This window comes from Oryctolagus cuniculus, chromosome 1 (assembly GCF_964237555.1).
Source record: "Oryctolagus cuniculus chromosome 1, mOryCun1.1, whole genome shotgun sequence".
Taxonomy (NCBI): domain Eukaryota; kingdom Metazoa; phylum Chordata; class Mammalia; order Lagomorpha; family Leporidae; genus Oryctolagus; species Oryctolagus cuniculus.
Window position 1 is genome coordinate 185,047,830 of NC_091432.1, and position 17,039 is coordinate 185,064,868.

A 17,039-nucleotide genomic window follows, 5' to 3' on the forward strand; every position below is an offset into this window, starting at 1 on the left:
TGCTTTTTTAATTCATTTGAAAAGCAGAGAGAAAAAAGGAGAGGGGGTGAGATTGAGAGAGATATTTCATTTCATCCACTGTTCTCTCCCCAAATGCCCACAACAGGCTGAGCTGAGCCATACTGAGCCCAGAAGCCTGGAACTGCATACAGGGCCTCTGCGTGAGTGGTGGGGACTGAAGTACTTGAACCATCACCTGCTGCCTCCCACATTGCACATTAGCAGGAAGATGAAATCTGAAGTAGAGCAGGGACTCTGCTCCAGGCACCTTGATATGGCACGTGGGTGTCCCAAGTAGCATTTTAACTGCTGTGCAAATGTCCACTTTGGATGTCACTTATTTTTAATTTAAAAAAAATATTATCTGAGAGGAAGAGAGAGCTTGAGAGCACATGAGTGAGAGAAAATACTCTCATACATTGGTTCATTCCCCAAATGACTGCAAAGACTGAGGCATGAGCTGGGTGGAATCCAGGAGCTAGGTACACAATCCAGGTCTCCCTCAATTCCTTGTGCTACCTCCCAGTCTGCACTGCCAGGAGGGTGGATTCAGGAACCAAAGTCAGCAACAAAACCTGAGAATCAAACCCAGGTAGGTACTCCAATACCAGATGGTTAACCATTAAGTGAAATGCCACATCTCTAGATGACTTTTCTAAATTGTGTATAAAACACATGTGATTTTAAATCTAATAAATATGCTATTAAAATATCTCTAGCATGAATTCTAAATGAGAAACCTTTGCAGCTGATAAAATAATCACTTCCTAACAACTATTCTGTAAATTTATCCTTTTGCATGTTGAAGAAATTCTTATGGTGAATTACTTATATTTGTTTTTAGCTGCTTGGTCAGCTGAAAGAACTAAAAGATTAGGACAGCCATGTCTGTTTGTAAATATATGAGTATGTGTCCATACTTGTGTGTTGTATATAGGTATTTCTGTTAATGTGGGCATATTTGTAATTTGTTTATATATTCAGATATTGAGATTAGCCTCATCCTGGGAAACAATATAAGCAATAGGCATATAATTAGAGGACATATAGATGAGAGAGAGAGAGAGAGAGAGAGAGAGAAGGAAGAAAAGGAGAAGAAGAAGAAGAAAGGGAAGGGAGGAAGGAGAGGGGAGGGGGAGGGGAGGCAGGGGAGGGGAAGGAGGGGGGAAACAAAGACAAAAAGAAGCTCAGAGTTGCCAAGAAAACAATAGTGGCTATCATTCATTGAAACCTACCCACGGGACAAGTATTATTAAGCAGTTTTACTCAAGGTTCCCAGTTCTGTCTGAGAGGTCCATACCCTTTCCAGTAGGATGCTTCCATGTGACTAATTTATACAGTATAAGGTATACAACTCAACTATGCTTTCTTGCCTTTAAGGTCTGAGCTCCCAAACAGATTGCAATACCGGGACCAAGATAACAATATCTACTTTCAAGAACTTGGTGATAGAACTTTTGGATCTCAAAATCCCCTCATTTAATCCATTTTCCTCCATTTTGGATGATTTTTCCCTAACTATAGCTCATATATGTTTAAAAATAAAAAAAGAGGAGTGAGCAGCATAAAGAAAGTGATACACTACACAGAAGCAATAACTATTGACATTTTGAAATATTTCCTTCCTTTTTGCTTGCTCAGTCTTTACCTTGTAGATATTGTCCAGTTTTGAAAGGAGCTTTCCCTAACTCATATCATGAGAGCATTACTGAAATTTCTTCGTGAACTTCATAAACATTACTTGTAACAAGTGTAAAATATTCTACTGAAAAAAGTTGTTAGTTTACTTAATAAGGCTCCTGCTGTTACATTAGTATATAAGATGTTTCTAATTGCTACAACAAACAATGTTGCAGCTTTCCAAAGAGTACAAAGCTCATTAATACATATTGCAAAACCGCTTTTCAATAAGCCATCTCTTTGATTTACTGATAATAAAATGGAGGGGTGGCACATTGCCAAAATTACCCAGTTAAAAAATGTTTGCCACAGCTTTTGGACTCAGGTTCTCTCTTGTTATTCTTTGTATGGCCATAGCTGCTTATTTTGACTTGGTTAAATATGGATGGTGGGAATGGCAATCATATCCTTAATTATAATTGTGGAGGAGACATCAATGCAGTGCAAGGGAATAGGCCGGCACAATCAGAGCCCATCCCTTTTTACCAGAACTGAAGGCTTGAAAAAGTTAGATATTCTTTCTGAGCCTCTGTTCCCTTACCTGAGGCTTGAATAAATTATCTTAACTTTCTGAAGTCTGTTTTTTCACCTTGCAAAGTAGGGAAAATAAAACTTACCTCACAAAGTTATTTTGAGGAATCAAGAACATCAGCTGTACGAAAATTCAGGTGTACATCAGGTTAGAAAAACTTAACTCTTTTTTGAGAATACGTATGACATTTACCATCATGTTTATTATTTAGGCCATAAAGGCCTATCTTCCGTTGGGTATTTTTTTATTCATTGTAGGTATGTGTTATTTCAACAGGAAACTCCCTTCCAAAAGATATGAAGAGCCCTGCCTTCTCTGAATTCTAACTAGCTGAAAACAGGGCTTCTCTGTGACAAAGTTGCCTGTCTTACAACAAAAGAGCATCTAGAAAAAGAAAAAAAAAACTCATTAAATCATGGGAAGTGACTCTGGAGTGTGTCACTGTGTTGTTTTCTGTGTTTCCGCTACCACTTCTTGGGGTGCATTTCAAGTGGAAGACACAAAACTGAAAAGTTGCAAAATTTGCTTTCCTAAACTTTTATTCTCAACCCTTCCTCCTTTAAAACATGCCCTGCCTTTTCAGCTGATGACCACAGGAAGTACATTTACTGTATTTTGTCTCTTTGATATACTACTTATCAATAACTTCTTCAAATGTGCATATTTTCAGGTCAGTGTCTAAAGCAGACATTTTGAAGGTTTTGCGGATGACTTTCATGTTTTCTGCTTCTTTCTCCTCCATCTCTTACACATGCTATTTTTAATAATAAAGAATTTTTAGAGTTTTTATGCCCAAAAGTTTTGATTCAGATATTCCGAATGCAACAATCATTTTGAAGAAATCAAGACTATAATTACCCCCAGGGACCCTCTAGAAATTATTTTGTATATTTATTTTTAAAATAATTTGAAGATAGGTTAATAACTATTTTTTCAGTTCTTTAAAAATCATGTGATGTTCAGCCTTAGAAAACAGAGGTTTATAAATATTGATTACCTAATAATTATAAACACTAGAGCTTAGAATTACTGTCTGAAGGCCACCACATAAGGTTTCCATCAAATGTAGATTAAAAAGTAGACATCTATACATTGATTTTATTTCACACCTTGAAATGTGTTAGACATTTGAATAAATATATTTTTATTATGATGCATATATTCTTTCAAATGGAGTTCAGGAATTTTTGGCTACTCTGAGTAATTAAATCCTAAAGAAGTAGGTGCTTTCTTAATGACATGGTTTATGTTACTTGAAAGTTTACGATGAATCTTAACATTGCTATTGTATCCAGTTATTATTCTATGAATACTATAGGGTACTATTGTCTCCAGTTTACATAAGAGAAAGTGGAAGCAATGAGATTTCAAGTACTTAGTCCTAATACTTATAATAGCTATTAAGTTTAAGAAAAAAAGGAATATGATCAGAGTTCATGTGAACACCAAGATGATTTTTCTACTAACTACATGCCCCAAGTAGTTCCTATGCTGGTTGCATAAATTAAAGTGGGCATAAATACCTTAGACATACAAGAGCAGTTTCAATTCATCTTATTCTTGGCAAGAAATATATTTTTAAAAGATGTTAACTTCTTTGTTTTATTTTGATTTGGTGATTTTTAGAGCCCATAAGAACTTCAGTTATTATATTGCCTTATTTTTTCATAATTTTCTTATTCACTCAATCAATAAATATTTACTGGGACATATATGATATGCCTGATGCTGAATGCCACAGAGACCCAAGAAGCTTAAACAAACTTACAAAACAACAATAAACCAGAAGGGGTAGAACTGAACCATATATATATATATATATGTATATATGTATGCATATATGTATATACACATGAGTTTATATATATATAAACTGAACCATACATATATCAACCTCAATCATGTACTAATTACCAGTGACTCTGGGCAAGCCATGAAACCTATCTGAACCTCAATCTCCAGATCTATGAAATGAGAAAATAAAATATCTAAAACAGAAGTATACTGGGAAAATTAATGAGACAACGCAAGTCCAACTGTTCTGTTAAGTTCCTCACAATCATTTCTGAAGGAAAAGAGAAGCTTATTGTATGCTTTTGGAAGAAAGTTTCAGTAAACTTCTTTTAAAAATCAAATGTTATACAAAATATATTCACCTTTAGCTACTCAGCATGCAAATTTCATGGTGTAAAATTGGGTGCTCAGGTTGTATGGGCATTTAACACTTATTTCAGAGATAAAAGATACTACTTACTCTACAGAGTGGGAAAAATTTTTAGTTGGGGGCAGTGATTGTTCTGCGGGTAGCTGCTGTTTCTTTAAATTGGGTGAGAGAGTTATACAATTGCTGAGTCAGAAGAACTGGCAGCCTGGAGAATCAGAGCAAGAAAATGGTGGCCCTCGAGAAAAGAAAGCAAAACATAAGCTTTTTCTAATGCATCTGCAAAGTCATTGGTGTAATATTAGACAAAGTTAGTTTAAAAGCAGAAAAAATATGACTATAATCTGGGAGGAATATTTTTGTTTTTCTTGGAAATTATTCTTAAGCTTAAATTATTCATCGGTATTTACACCCTTGTTATTTGGCTCTTAGAGAGACACAGACTCATCATTTTGTCCGTAAGTGCTTTATTCTGTTAGAGCTACCTTTAACTGCAATCAAGCTTTGATCTTAACCAATATAAGCCCCTGAAACATTTCTGACTTGTTTTTTTCTGTCCTACATAATTGCAGGTTGTCATGTTTATTATGAGCCTGATTTGGATAATAAAATGAAATTTAAAAAAACCCTTCACACACACACACACACACACACACTTGTAGGAATGTGTAGACAGAGAGACCGAGAATGAGATTCATTTATCCTGTGTAAACAGAGGTAAGTGCTTATAATGCTTTTTAAAAGATACAATATACACCCCCTGTGGAAATGTTTCAAGTTTCAAGCTTTAAAACATAAATATATACTGTTACATAATTCTAATATTATGTTTTGGTTATGAAAATCTGGCATCTAAAAGGCAATTTTTTTTTTCTTGTTCAGATGAAGGATCATGTAACAGTGAAGTGCATGCTCCATTTGGTGAAATACCTCCATTGATGCCCAGACTTTCCTTCCTGGGACCCAAAGTGTGACCTACTGACTATAAATTAAAATCTAACTTAGAAACTCAGTTTTAAAATAAATAAGTAAAACTAATACTAAAAAGCAACATTGCCTGTATTTGTCGAATTGTATCCCAATGGGCCACTCGTAACAGAGATGACTTAAGAGACTTGTAGTAAAGGGATCAGATTTTCTGGAAGTGAAGTGCAGAAATATATATTTTTTATAGCATCCAAGTAATAATATTGTTGATAACGTCTGCCATGCTTTCTTGACTTCTGGTTACTTACATGCTTAAATGAAGAAGCAAAGGCATTTTTTACTCTACTCCAATTGTACAATTTTATTAGTTTCAATTTGCGTAAGAGATTACATCTTTGTTCATAGCCTTCTGAAATACTACAAAAGCTTTCTTCCCTTTAAAAAATCCCCACTGTACAACTATTTAAATCAATCACAAGATTTTGTTGCGCAGGTGAAGGAGAAAACAGAGCTGGGTAAAGAAGAATTAAAAAGTTCTTTGTGATACAAATATTGTGCTTTCACTGACATAGCCAATGTTACAATATAAAAGTCAACTTTCTCTTTTATAATGGATCTCTGATTCTTTGGGAATTTAAATCGTGTGATATTTTTTCCTTTGTATTATTATTATTATTATTTAATTATATAGTTCTGCCCAAATGTGAAGCTCTTTCCAGGGTTCGTGAAACAAGTGACTACACTGAGAAACACAGACAAGCAGCAAGATTTTCCTCAGTCCTCTCTCCCTTAAACAAATGCTATTGACACTGATTAACTTCAACAACTGTAAGTACACCTGGGCTTGCTGAATACACATGATTTAGGATATGGGGATTCTACTGAGGTCCCGAATTGTGGGCATTTTCTACGAGGAGTCAAAGCCTTTGAGATCTTCCTTGCCCTACTGAACAAAACCGTGTTCTCCATCATTTGGCTTGTTGTCTCAGAAGCAGATCTTGTTTTAATAACCCCTAAGAACTCTTCATTCTAATTAGCGATTTCATTTGAATGTTTTAACTGGGCGGGGGGCATGGGGGTGGCATTTTTCAAACTTGGGAGCAGCTGTAATGTAAAAAGAAAACAGTTGTGAGACATCATCACTAGGCTAGTCTTTACATCGTCCTGCACCCCCAGACAAGAAACCGAGATGGGGAGGCCTTTCCACTCCCCTGTGTCTCCAGCTAGCGAGAGAACGGAAAGGCCGCCAGGGCTGCGAGGCGCTCCACGCCCAGGTTCCCCGGCTCACCTGACTCGCTCCCCACCCCGGCCCCCGCCACAGAAGGCCTAGCCAGCACCCAGCCGGGCTGGCGACTGGAGGATGCCTCCAGTTCTCCCTCCTTCCCTCCCTCCCTCCGGCATCCAGGAGGCCCGCGCAGACTCCGCCCGCTTCCCCCACTGCCTTTCCTCCTAATGGAGCCTCACAATGTGATTAAATCCGTGTCTGTAGTTACCGTCACCGTGATCACCTATTACCGGCGGACACGGCTGGGGGGGGGGGGGGGCGGGCTTCGAGAAATGGCGGTGGGGAGAGGGATCTAAATGGGCCAAGCGTTTACACTCTCGCTGGAGGGTCCTGCGCTAGTGCTAATGAAATCTTCGGCATCAGCAGCCTCTGTCTCTAGGAACTTAGAGGATGCGGAGGTAGGGGTAGAGGACGCAGGGGAGCAGCGGGTGGGCGAGCGGAGATCAGAGCAGCGCGAATTCCACCTGCCACCTACTGACGCTCTTTGGGGTCCTGGGGACACCGCTTGAACCCCAACCGAGCTCTAGGGGGTGGGGAAGGCAGCAAGCCGCTGCCTGGAGTCGCGGGGAGAGGTCTTGTGCGGGCGCGGGAGGGTGAGGAGGGGTGGGGTTGGGAGAAGAGATCGTCAGGAGGACGCAAGTGTTAGGACCAGAGGCCTAGAACCCAAGAACCTTCTAAGATGGAACTACGTGTGTCTCCCGTTAGGGCCCTGTCCTGCTTTCCCTGACTGTTAAGGCCACCTTCTAATATACGCGCACAAATCCCGTCCGCCTTGCTCTTCTCTACCCACCCAAGGCTAACGGCAATAGATACAGAACCAACGACTTTGGAAACGCCATGGAGCTTGCTGGTGAGGGTCACAGCACCTTGAACACTCAAAAATGTAAGGAAGAAAATATCATTCCCCCAACCTCCCATCCAGAGGAAATAACTAAATTCCATTATATAGTGAGAGGGAGAGAGAGAGTGCCCATAAGACAGCAAACGTGCGTGTGTATGCTAGAGAAAAAAAAGGTTATGTACAGCTTTGAATCTTAACTTTTAAAAACTCACCTAATTTCATGATTTTAATATTCTACTAAATATTCTTCAATATTCTTCAATATTCAATAAATCATGTGACATGATTTAAAATTTTGCTGCTAGAATTTTAGGCGACCTTCAATTTCTTGCTACTATTTATCCATCTCTGTCGATTTTTATTAGAATCTTTCTTCCCTGAGGGTGATTCCTAGATATAGAATTTCTGAAATGCATATATGAGTCTTTTTAGAGTTCTTGGGGCCTTCATTTGGCCTAGCTACTTGGGACGCTCACATTGCATATTGGACCACCTGGCTTGGGGTCCTGCATCCAGTTTCCACACCCTGGGAGTCAGCTCAAGTAGTTGGGTCCCTGCCACTCACTAGAAGACCTTGAATGAGTTCTGAGCTTCCAGTTTTAGTGTTATTCCAGCCCCTGCTGTTGTAGGCATTTGAGGAGTAAAATACTGGATAGGAAATCTCTGTTTCCTTTTCAAGTAAAAAATTAATAACAATCCAAAAGCTTTTGATACATACTACAAAACTTTTTCTTGCCTATGGAGATTTCCAGAAAGTGCATTAATTTCATCAGGCAATAAAGATAATATTAGTGATTAGGTATGTGAGAATCAGAATTTAGAGAACCATACTTTTTTAAAAAAATGCATGTTCAATATTATAAGTTTGTGTTTAGAAAGAGAAACCATACTCATTGCTTACATAATTTAAACTTCAGAAATGAAGGACCAAAATACTCTGAGATTGGGTTTTGTGGCAAGAGTCTACAGTGTTTTAGCATGGAGTTTCAGTTTTAGTTCGGCCTAGGTGTTTTAGTATAGAAGACTAATAAGATTTTCATGTATCTCAAAAAGTATTAAAGATTTTAAAAGAGTAAAAGATGTTCAGCTTTGCTATAAGAATATTTTTTGAAATGATCTGTACTACTTTACTAACAGGAATCATTCACATTAGGAAAACTAAACTGGTAACAGTAGCTACCAGTGATGAACTAACATGTAATAGCAGGTCTGTGAAACATTACAGACACTGAGAGCAACAGGCCATGATATTGTTGCCTTAGGATGACAATGATCTTTTTTTAAATTCAATAGTCCTTAAAGAAGCAAAGTGAATATTAAATATTGATCTCTGAAATGCCTAATGTTCATTTAGAACACAATACAAATTAGGGAGTATATTCATTGGGAATGCTTATTTATGCCAACTGCACACTACTTAAAACCTCAAGATGACTCTGCTATAAAATGTATGGTAAAACACTAAAAGCTCCCAATAGATACAAATAAATGCACATTTATCTTCATAATGAAACTATGACTACTTGTAAGCACACCAAGGCAAAAGGTTACAGATCAATAGCATAATTCATCAGGTATATGTGGATAAGAAACTAGTAATATAGAATTTCATTATATATACTATAAATCCCATAAAAATAAAGGCATAATGAATATTTTTGAAGAAATTTAGAAAATGTTAAAGTAATATCTTACATATTTGTATTGACTTTAAATACAAAATTCATACAAGTAATTTTTTTGCTCTTGCACCTCAAGAAACTGCATGAGTCCCAATGCAATTAGCATTCATATATATTCTTAAATGCATATAACCACAGGACTAATATATAAATGTGAAATTTATGATTACATAGCATTATAATTACCACTGCCAGATGTTTATATTGTACGTGTATAATTTCACATACTAAGCTGGAAATTGCACATATTTTCAAGGCATGGTCTGTTCTATTCAAACAGTGTGTTTTATCATCAGATGCTTGCTGAAAATCAGGCCTTTCATATAATGAATACGCTTTTAAATAACTTCACACATAATTTCTGAAAATTGATTTATACCTAAATAAAAATGAATGACTGCTTTCAACATGCCTGTCATTTTTATATTAATATTTTATATCACAAATATATTCAAAGTGAATATACTCCCTAATCATAATATTGTTTCATATTCCTGAAATAGAAAATACAGGATTTTAGTATTTACATTCCTACCTATTTTTTACTTTGTTACTATAGATTTCCATAAGCAACTTTGTAATATAAGTAATTTTATATAGGGAATAATATTAACTATAGAAATAAGACAACTATTATAAAGAGAGGAATATTAACCACTAAATTCAAGCACATGTTTCAAAATGGCTAAGCGTTTGCTGATAAGCCACTGTTAGAAAATAAAGCAGGGTCTTGTTGATGTTTTAAAATAAACTAAAATGAGATCTAGCAAGCCTTAAAATCTCTGGTTTGATTTTTTAAAAAGTGAGCTTTCATAGCAATATGAAGAAATGCACATTTATGCTATTCATTGTTAGATTTTTTGCTAACAGAAATTGAGGCATCAAAAACGCTGATAGTTTTCCACTTTCACGTCAAAAAGCCAATCAACCTCGTAGTAGTAAAGAAGCTCCCTCTCTGTCTCTTTACAGGCCTTTGCTTTATTGAAGCTATAAACTCCGGGGAAAGCCATGCCACCAGGAAGGTCACAAGAAATGGCGCCTCGCTAAATTATTTTTAGACTTATTATCCAAGTTTTAATTTAGCATTCAGCATATTGTGACTAGATCGTTTTCCCCAGTGTCTCTGGTCGTAGGAAATTACACTGTGTGCAAAGATTCATCCCACTTGAGGATAAAACTACTTCGGATTCTGTTTTTTAAGAAGTAGGCCTCATTTTTAAAAATTGTGTTAATTGTGGTCAGAGATGAAGAAAACAGGCTGAAATGTGATTCCTCGGGGACCTCACTGCACCTCTCTCGTCTGCTAAACACAGGAGCAAGGTCCCGAGGACTTTCTGTCGCCCAGGCCGACGAGACAGCCACTTTTTCCTGACCACGTAAGCGCACCTCTGCTGGCTGCAAGATCCCCGACAGCACGTGTTTGCTCCAGGGGCAGTTACTGATCCTTCGATCAGGAAGTCGAACTGCGCGGGCTCCCACTCCCGCGTGTCCTCTGCTCTCCTAGAAGGAGGGAGGGGTGCCCGAGCTCGGAGGCCCGGGAGAGGGAGGAACCAAAAAAAAAAGGCGGCCTCCAGAAAACAAAGACCGTTAGCCTAAATTCCCCCCAGGGCGAAAGGCAGTGTGCCGAAAATACACCTTGCCCACGAGGTGTGCGTGTGTGTGCGGTCTGCTGACTCCCACCCAGGAAATTCACGGTCCCTGACTTCTAGGGTGGGCTGAGCAGCTCTCCGTGGCCCTCCGAGTTTCACAGCACCAAGCAAGGGTGTGAAGAGGGCTCGGGGCGCAAGGTTTCGGGAGAGTCGCATCTCTAAGCCACTGGAACCCGACCGGGGGAAACAGCGTCCATCCCCCGCCCCCGTAACCTCCTCCTCCTCCTCGCCTCGCCAGGACCATGACTTATCTGTGTATTAAATCACGCCAAACGCAATCAGCCGAGCGCCACAGCGCCCGGGATTTTCGGAGGGCCTTTCCTACCTGGTCTTCTAGGTTGCGGCTGCTGCCCTCGGCGCTGGCTCCTCACTAGCATCAGCACGAGGGCCGCATCGGCCCGCACGCTCCGCGCCGCCCACTCACCCGCAGGCCGCGCGATCTGCACCACGAAAGCCCTCACTCGAGGCGGGCCGCACGCGTGCCGAATGCGGACGGTCACCAAGAACCTGCGCACCATGTTCTGGCCTCCACCACCGTTGAGCTCCGCAGCCGCTGCGCCGCCCTTTGGCACCGGAGGTGAGCAGCACCGCCCCGGCCCCCCGACTGCAGACTCAGACCCGCGCGCCGCCCCCAACCCATCTCCGCCCCGAAGGCGCGCACTCGCGTCCCTGCGCGCGCCCGGCCCCCTCCTCCTCTCCACCTTCCAAGGGCTCGGGACCGTTCAGTGTCCGGCGCGCGCGGGAAAGGCTGTCGCGGGCGCCCGGAGGGAGGCGCGCGCTGGGGTGCTCGCGCCCTGGGCTCCTCTGCCTCCCGCCTACCGCTTCTTTCCCGCCCTATCCGCGCCCCCACCCCCCGCCCCGCCACCTTCCCACCCTCAGCGCGGGCGCCCCACGCGGTGACAGCCCGAGCGCCTGCAGCCAGAACGCATCCCCGGGCAGCCCGCCCCCCTCGCAACATCCGTCACCTGACGCGGCCTACCAGGAACAGCCGCGCTCCCGCGGCTCGGGTCCCGCTAGCCTCCCCGCTCCCGGCCCGCGCCTCTGTCCGCGGCCTTTATTCCTCACGCCCTACGTCCGGAGTCTGTCTTCTGTTTTCTGCAACACCGGATTACTTAAAAGAGCAAAGGAAAGAGAGACGAGCAAGGTCCTCTCATGGCTGTGTCCGCCAATCAGGAGGCTGAGTGTCAGTTTTGAAAGAAAATGCCGCTCCGCTCCGGTTCTAGGTTTGGGAAGCCAGCGACATTGAGCCGAACCGCTGCGCGCTGCCGGCTGCGGTCTCTGGGCGCCGCTGGAGCTGGGGCCGGCGCCGGACCAGGTAGGCGGAGCGGAGACCCCGCGGGCCCAATCGGTGCGCGCACCCCTGCCGGGACCCGCTGTCGCGTCGCCCGCCCGGGGCGAGGGGCGCCGGGCTGGAGCTCGAACCCAGTCCGCTTCTTCGGGGGCTGTTTTATTTTCGGTTTTGACTTCAAGATGCGGCGGAGCATCTGAGCGCTTCTTCCTCTTTCCTCCTCCGGCCGCGGCCCCTCCCCCCACCCCACCCGGGGCCGCTCCCGGGCGCCCGGCGCGGCGCGGTTCTGGGTCCTTCAGCTGGGTCCGCTGCTTCCCCCTCAGCGCCCGGCCTGCGACACCCGCGGCTCCCGCTGCCTGTCCCCGCGGCGCGTCCCTCCCTCTTCTCCCCGCCCCCGCCCTCTGCCCCCAGTTTCCTTCCACATCACTGATCCTTTCTTTCTAGACACACTGCCCTGCTCCTCCCCGCCGCGGTCCTCTCGGAGCAGGAAAAGCCGGGGAAGGAAAGGAAGGCGCGGCGGGGAGCGGGGGTGAGGCAAGGACGCGGAGGCGGCCGAGGACACGGAGAGCCGGGTCCCAGGGCGCACTCTGGCGAATCGGCTCGGGGTCTGCAGCTCGGACGCTGGCCCGGCTGCTCTCGGCGAGAGGGAAGTCGAGCCGGGACGCCGGCTCCAGGCGCGCCGCGCTGCCTGGGCGCCCGGACCTCCGAGGGGCCTGCGGTCTGCGGGGATCTGTCCAGAGTCTCGCGGGGCTGGAGCGGCGACCCCGGCGGCCCGGCGTGCGCAGGACGCTGCAGGACTGGGCCCGGCTTTCGAAGCCTGGAAATGGAGCCCGCCTCGCTGCGGGTTTCCGTTCGTCTGCTTGGGCCTAGTGGCCTCGTTGCAGAAGCGGGACCCATTCCACGGCAGCGTGGGAGCTGGCGGAGCTCTCAGTGGATCAGACGCCAAGCCCCAGCGCTCCGCGAGGAGGAAGGTGGGGCCACCTACCGCGTTATGGCCGTGCTGTCACCCGGGGGCCGGGCGGAGCACGCGCGGCCTCCCTGCTCCCATCCCCCACCCGTCACAGGACGTCGCTGTCCGAACTCGGGACCGAGGGACTGGCCGTCGCTGCACAGCCGCTCTGAATGTCTGTCAGGTATTCGTAGATGCCCCTGTCGGCTGTTCCCGAGCGCGGGGCTGCGGCCTGAGTGCCCGCCCAGGCTCCCGAGCGCCGTGCCGCGTGCTGCGGCTCTTGCCGCCCTGCTGCCGGGGTAAGCGTTCCTTCTCGCTCTCCACGAGGCTGGCTCCTCCTGGAGTTGTGTCTTCAGCTGTCGCCGCGAAGAAATGCTGCCCGGTTCAGGCAGGCACTGTCAGCGCGCGCTGCCTTTGTCCTGACAGCAGTGGTCCTAACTGCAGGTTTGCTTACCTGTTTGCTGTGTCTGTCTCTCACGAGCTCCGCGGGAACCGGATCCTGCTCTGTCTTCTCTGCGATCATGACACGGGCCCTGCCCTCCCCACCCCCAACCCCCAAAAAACCTCAAAGGAGAGATGAACGAGTGAAAATCCAATGTAATGAGGGCGCTTGGTTGGGCAGTTGTGAAGGGAAACAGCTGAAGAACTGCCAGTGGTGACGGGTTTCCTGGGCCCAGGCAGGCATTAAACCGTGGTGGGGAAGGCCCTTCTTACACATCTCTTGAATTTGTTACTCATTTTAGCCAGAGTTCTCTAGGGAGACAGAACCAGTAGTGTGTGTGTGTGTGTGTGTGTGTGTGTGGTGTGGTGTGTACACAAGAGGGTACTTTAGAAAGTTACTGGAAGATAGATTTAAAAGATAAGCTTATTTTGGTGCAAAAGTAATTGAAATCCATGCATAGCTGTTTGATAATGTGCATTTCCATGAAGTTTTGGAAGACTGCTGGTATATGTGTGTATATACAAATAGAAGTGTATATATACATATGGAAACACACACACACAGAGGTACTTTGAGGAATTGGCTGGGGAGATGGGGGCTGGAGATGGGACTTGCTGGCAAATTGTTAATTTGGGGGGGCAGGTTGACCAGCTGGTGACCCTGCAGCAAGGGGTCTGAGTCAGAGTCTGGAGGCAGAATTCTTTCTTGAGGGACCTCATACTTTTCTCTTCAACCCTTCAACAGGTAGGATGAGGCCCACTCGCATTATGGAGGTTTAATAGTTTCTATTGGATTAACTATTAATAGTTTCTATTAATATTTAAATATTAAAACTATTAATAGTTTTTATTGGCTTAACTATTAATCACATCTTAAAAATACATTCATAGCAACATTTAGGTGATGTTTTACCACAAAACTGAGTACTACGTCCTAATCAGGTTGGCACATAAAACAAACCATCACATTGTCATACCATACCTGAGGGCTCTTCTGACCCTCAGTTTCTGAACCAAATTGAAATTTGGGGATTTGTCTGTATGGATTGGGCATGTTTTGCTTAAACCATAGCCACTTTCTCTCCACAGGAACTTGTCCTGGAGATAAGGCCGTTGTCCATTTCAGAGGAATGTCAGTTGAGTTACAGAATGATTACATAGTTTAAATTTTATACTTTTAAATTCAGTCTTGGGTTTCCCTGTTAACCAACACCTGTTCTTTACCAGTTGTGATATACAGGGGAATTCTAATTTTAATATTAGGGTAAGCAAGTGCAATTATGAAGATGATTCTCTGGCAAAACAACTAATATGTGATTTTTGACTACATGGTCTTCAAAAATCCAAAGAAATGGGCAATACCCTTTGTATATACTTTAACTTATCTCACTTTTGTTCTCACAGCAGCTCTTTGAATTTGGAATTGTTACTCCTATTTTGCAGGTATGAAGACTGAGGCCCAGAGAGGTTCAGATCTTGGACACTTCCTGCTTAGAACAAGTGACAAGGCTGGCATCATCAGCAAGGTCTTTTGAGTGCAAGCCCAATGTGCTTTCTGTTGTCCCTAAGGCCAGAGTCAGTAGAGTGTGTGAGTTAATTGTGAGTCACTTATGCACACAGAATCATTGAATATCGGAGGTTTTCTTCACTCTCTTCCATTGACCTAAGAAACTAATAGTTCTCTGAGTTTTATTTATTTATTTATTTTTTAATAGGGAAGACAATTTTCTGTTCTGGATCAGCAAGTACGTCTCAGGCAGAGATGAGGAGAAAAGGTTACTGAATGTTTCTTGTCTTTGTCCTGTCGGTTCCCCATGATATCATAAGACACCAGATATTCCTTAGGTAATTCTTGTTATCAAAATCTCATAAGAAACAGTCCTATTACTGTTCATGCTCAAACTTAAACCTCCAAAGGCATAAGACAAGAGATACCATAAGCAAAGTTAGGAAACAGTTATTTGTTCATAAGCAACAAAAAGATTAATATCTAGAATTTATAAGTAAATGCACAAACCAGTAAAAAAATACAACCCAGTAGAAAAATGGCTAAAGAATATAATAGGAAGCTTGTAGTAGAGTACATGCAAACAATGGAGTATATGAAGAAAAAATATATTCAGTCTAATTAGTAAATATAAACAAAACAATGGCATGTCACTATAAATGTGACAAAAGAAAATGAAGTGGCAGGGTTGTCAGGAACCACTCACTCCTACACACTGTTATATACTGGCATAATTGCTTTGAAAGACAACATTATAGTGTTGACCAAGACTGTATATGCATATATGTCACCTTCAACTCAGCTCTTCCACTCTCACAATTTATCTAAGTATGCAAAGGTACACAGAAATAATGTGTGGAGATATGTATATATCTACATATGCATGTATATACACATATAGATATATACTATATATGTAGTTATATATAAATATGGAACATGTGTTTGTGTATATATATATGCATATGCATATATATCATTTGACTCAGCAGTTTCCTAAATATGAAAAATATATATTTATGTGTGTATACATACACACATATCTTTAGGTATTAAAAGATATACACACAAATATATAAATATGTGCATACACATGTAACTATGGATTTTACAGATGTATATACATACATATATAAAGGAGTATACTTTAGTCATAGCAATTTCACGCCTACAACCTACTACAAATAACTCATATAAATATGCAAAGTTCTAGCCAGTGTATAATAGCAACAAAATGGAAGAAAGAGAAATGTTTATAAAAAGAAACTATTGTTTTAAAAATTAGGGTTCATCTATGAAACATAAGTTTGCAGCCATAAGAAAAAGAAGTGCATCTACATGATTTGAAAATGGAAGTTGTCAAAAATCCATTGCTAATTTAAAAAACAGATGACAGAATAGTATGATCCATTTATCTTCTAAATGTGTGTGTGTTGATGGAAGTATATTTACAGTTTTATGCACCTATATTTCTAGAAGGATAATTAAATGTTAGTAATAGTGATGAAGGCCCTCCCCACTTTTTTTTTTCTTTATCATAAGGCTAGTGCTTGTGGATGGTCCATCTCGAATTTTCTAATGATTCCAAATAACTTACTGAGAAGAAGAGGAGGCATGCCTGACTTTTGGGCCTCAACATCTTTGGTCAGCAGAGTTGGTAAAGAGACCTAATCATTTTTTTGGAACATGAAGGATTTCAAAAATCTTTAGTACAATTTTGGAAAAATTGGGAGCACATTTGATTTCTTAAAAACTGCCTTTAAGAACTACTGAAATTTAAAGTACTACTTACTTGGTAAGGTGCTCATTGAAATTTACAAGGAATTCAAGAAAGCCCTGAATATGGGCTGACCTATGAAGCAGATATTCCAGAGGTCCTCACAGAGTCCCCATGAAGTCAAAAGTTGTCATAAAAAAACAGTGGAGTTTCCAAATGCTTCGCTGATGTGGAGGCACATGAGAAACTAGATGTCTTTTAAAATATCTGTATTGGTTTTGATTTCTAATGTAAATATTTGCAGTTCACCTAAGAAAATTCAGTTACTGTATTGATGGCTTTTAAAATTGAAATAAAGATACATGTTCATTAAAAAAAAA

General features: G+C 42.3%; 2 protein-coding genes across 2 annotated transcripts in view; one reads left to right on the plus strand and one right to left on the minus strand.

Annotated features, from left to right (window-relative positions):
- LOC100340625 (cyclin-dependent kinase inhibitor 2A) overlaps positions 1–11,446 on the minus strand; it is a 26,417-nt gene extending 14,971 nt beyond the window's left edge. Inside the window, exon 1 of the transcript XR_011385219.1 lies at positions 11,083–11,446. The gene's annotated coding sequence lies outside the window, so the exon portion shown is untranslated. The remainder of the gene's footprint in view (positions 1–11,082) is intronic.
- Positions 11,274–17,039, plus strand: LOC127493574 (translation initiation factor IF-2). The gene is made up of 5 exons (XM_070061298.1): positions 11,274–11,653; positions 11,740–11,836; positions 11,981–12,072; positions 12,490–13,293; positions 14,879–17,039. The coding sequence occupies exons 1-5, from the start codon at positions 11,274–11,276 to the stop codon at positions 14,889–14,891; spliced, it is 1,386 nt and encodes a 461-aa protein (XP_069917399.1). The 3' UTR covers positions 14,892–17,039.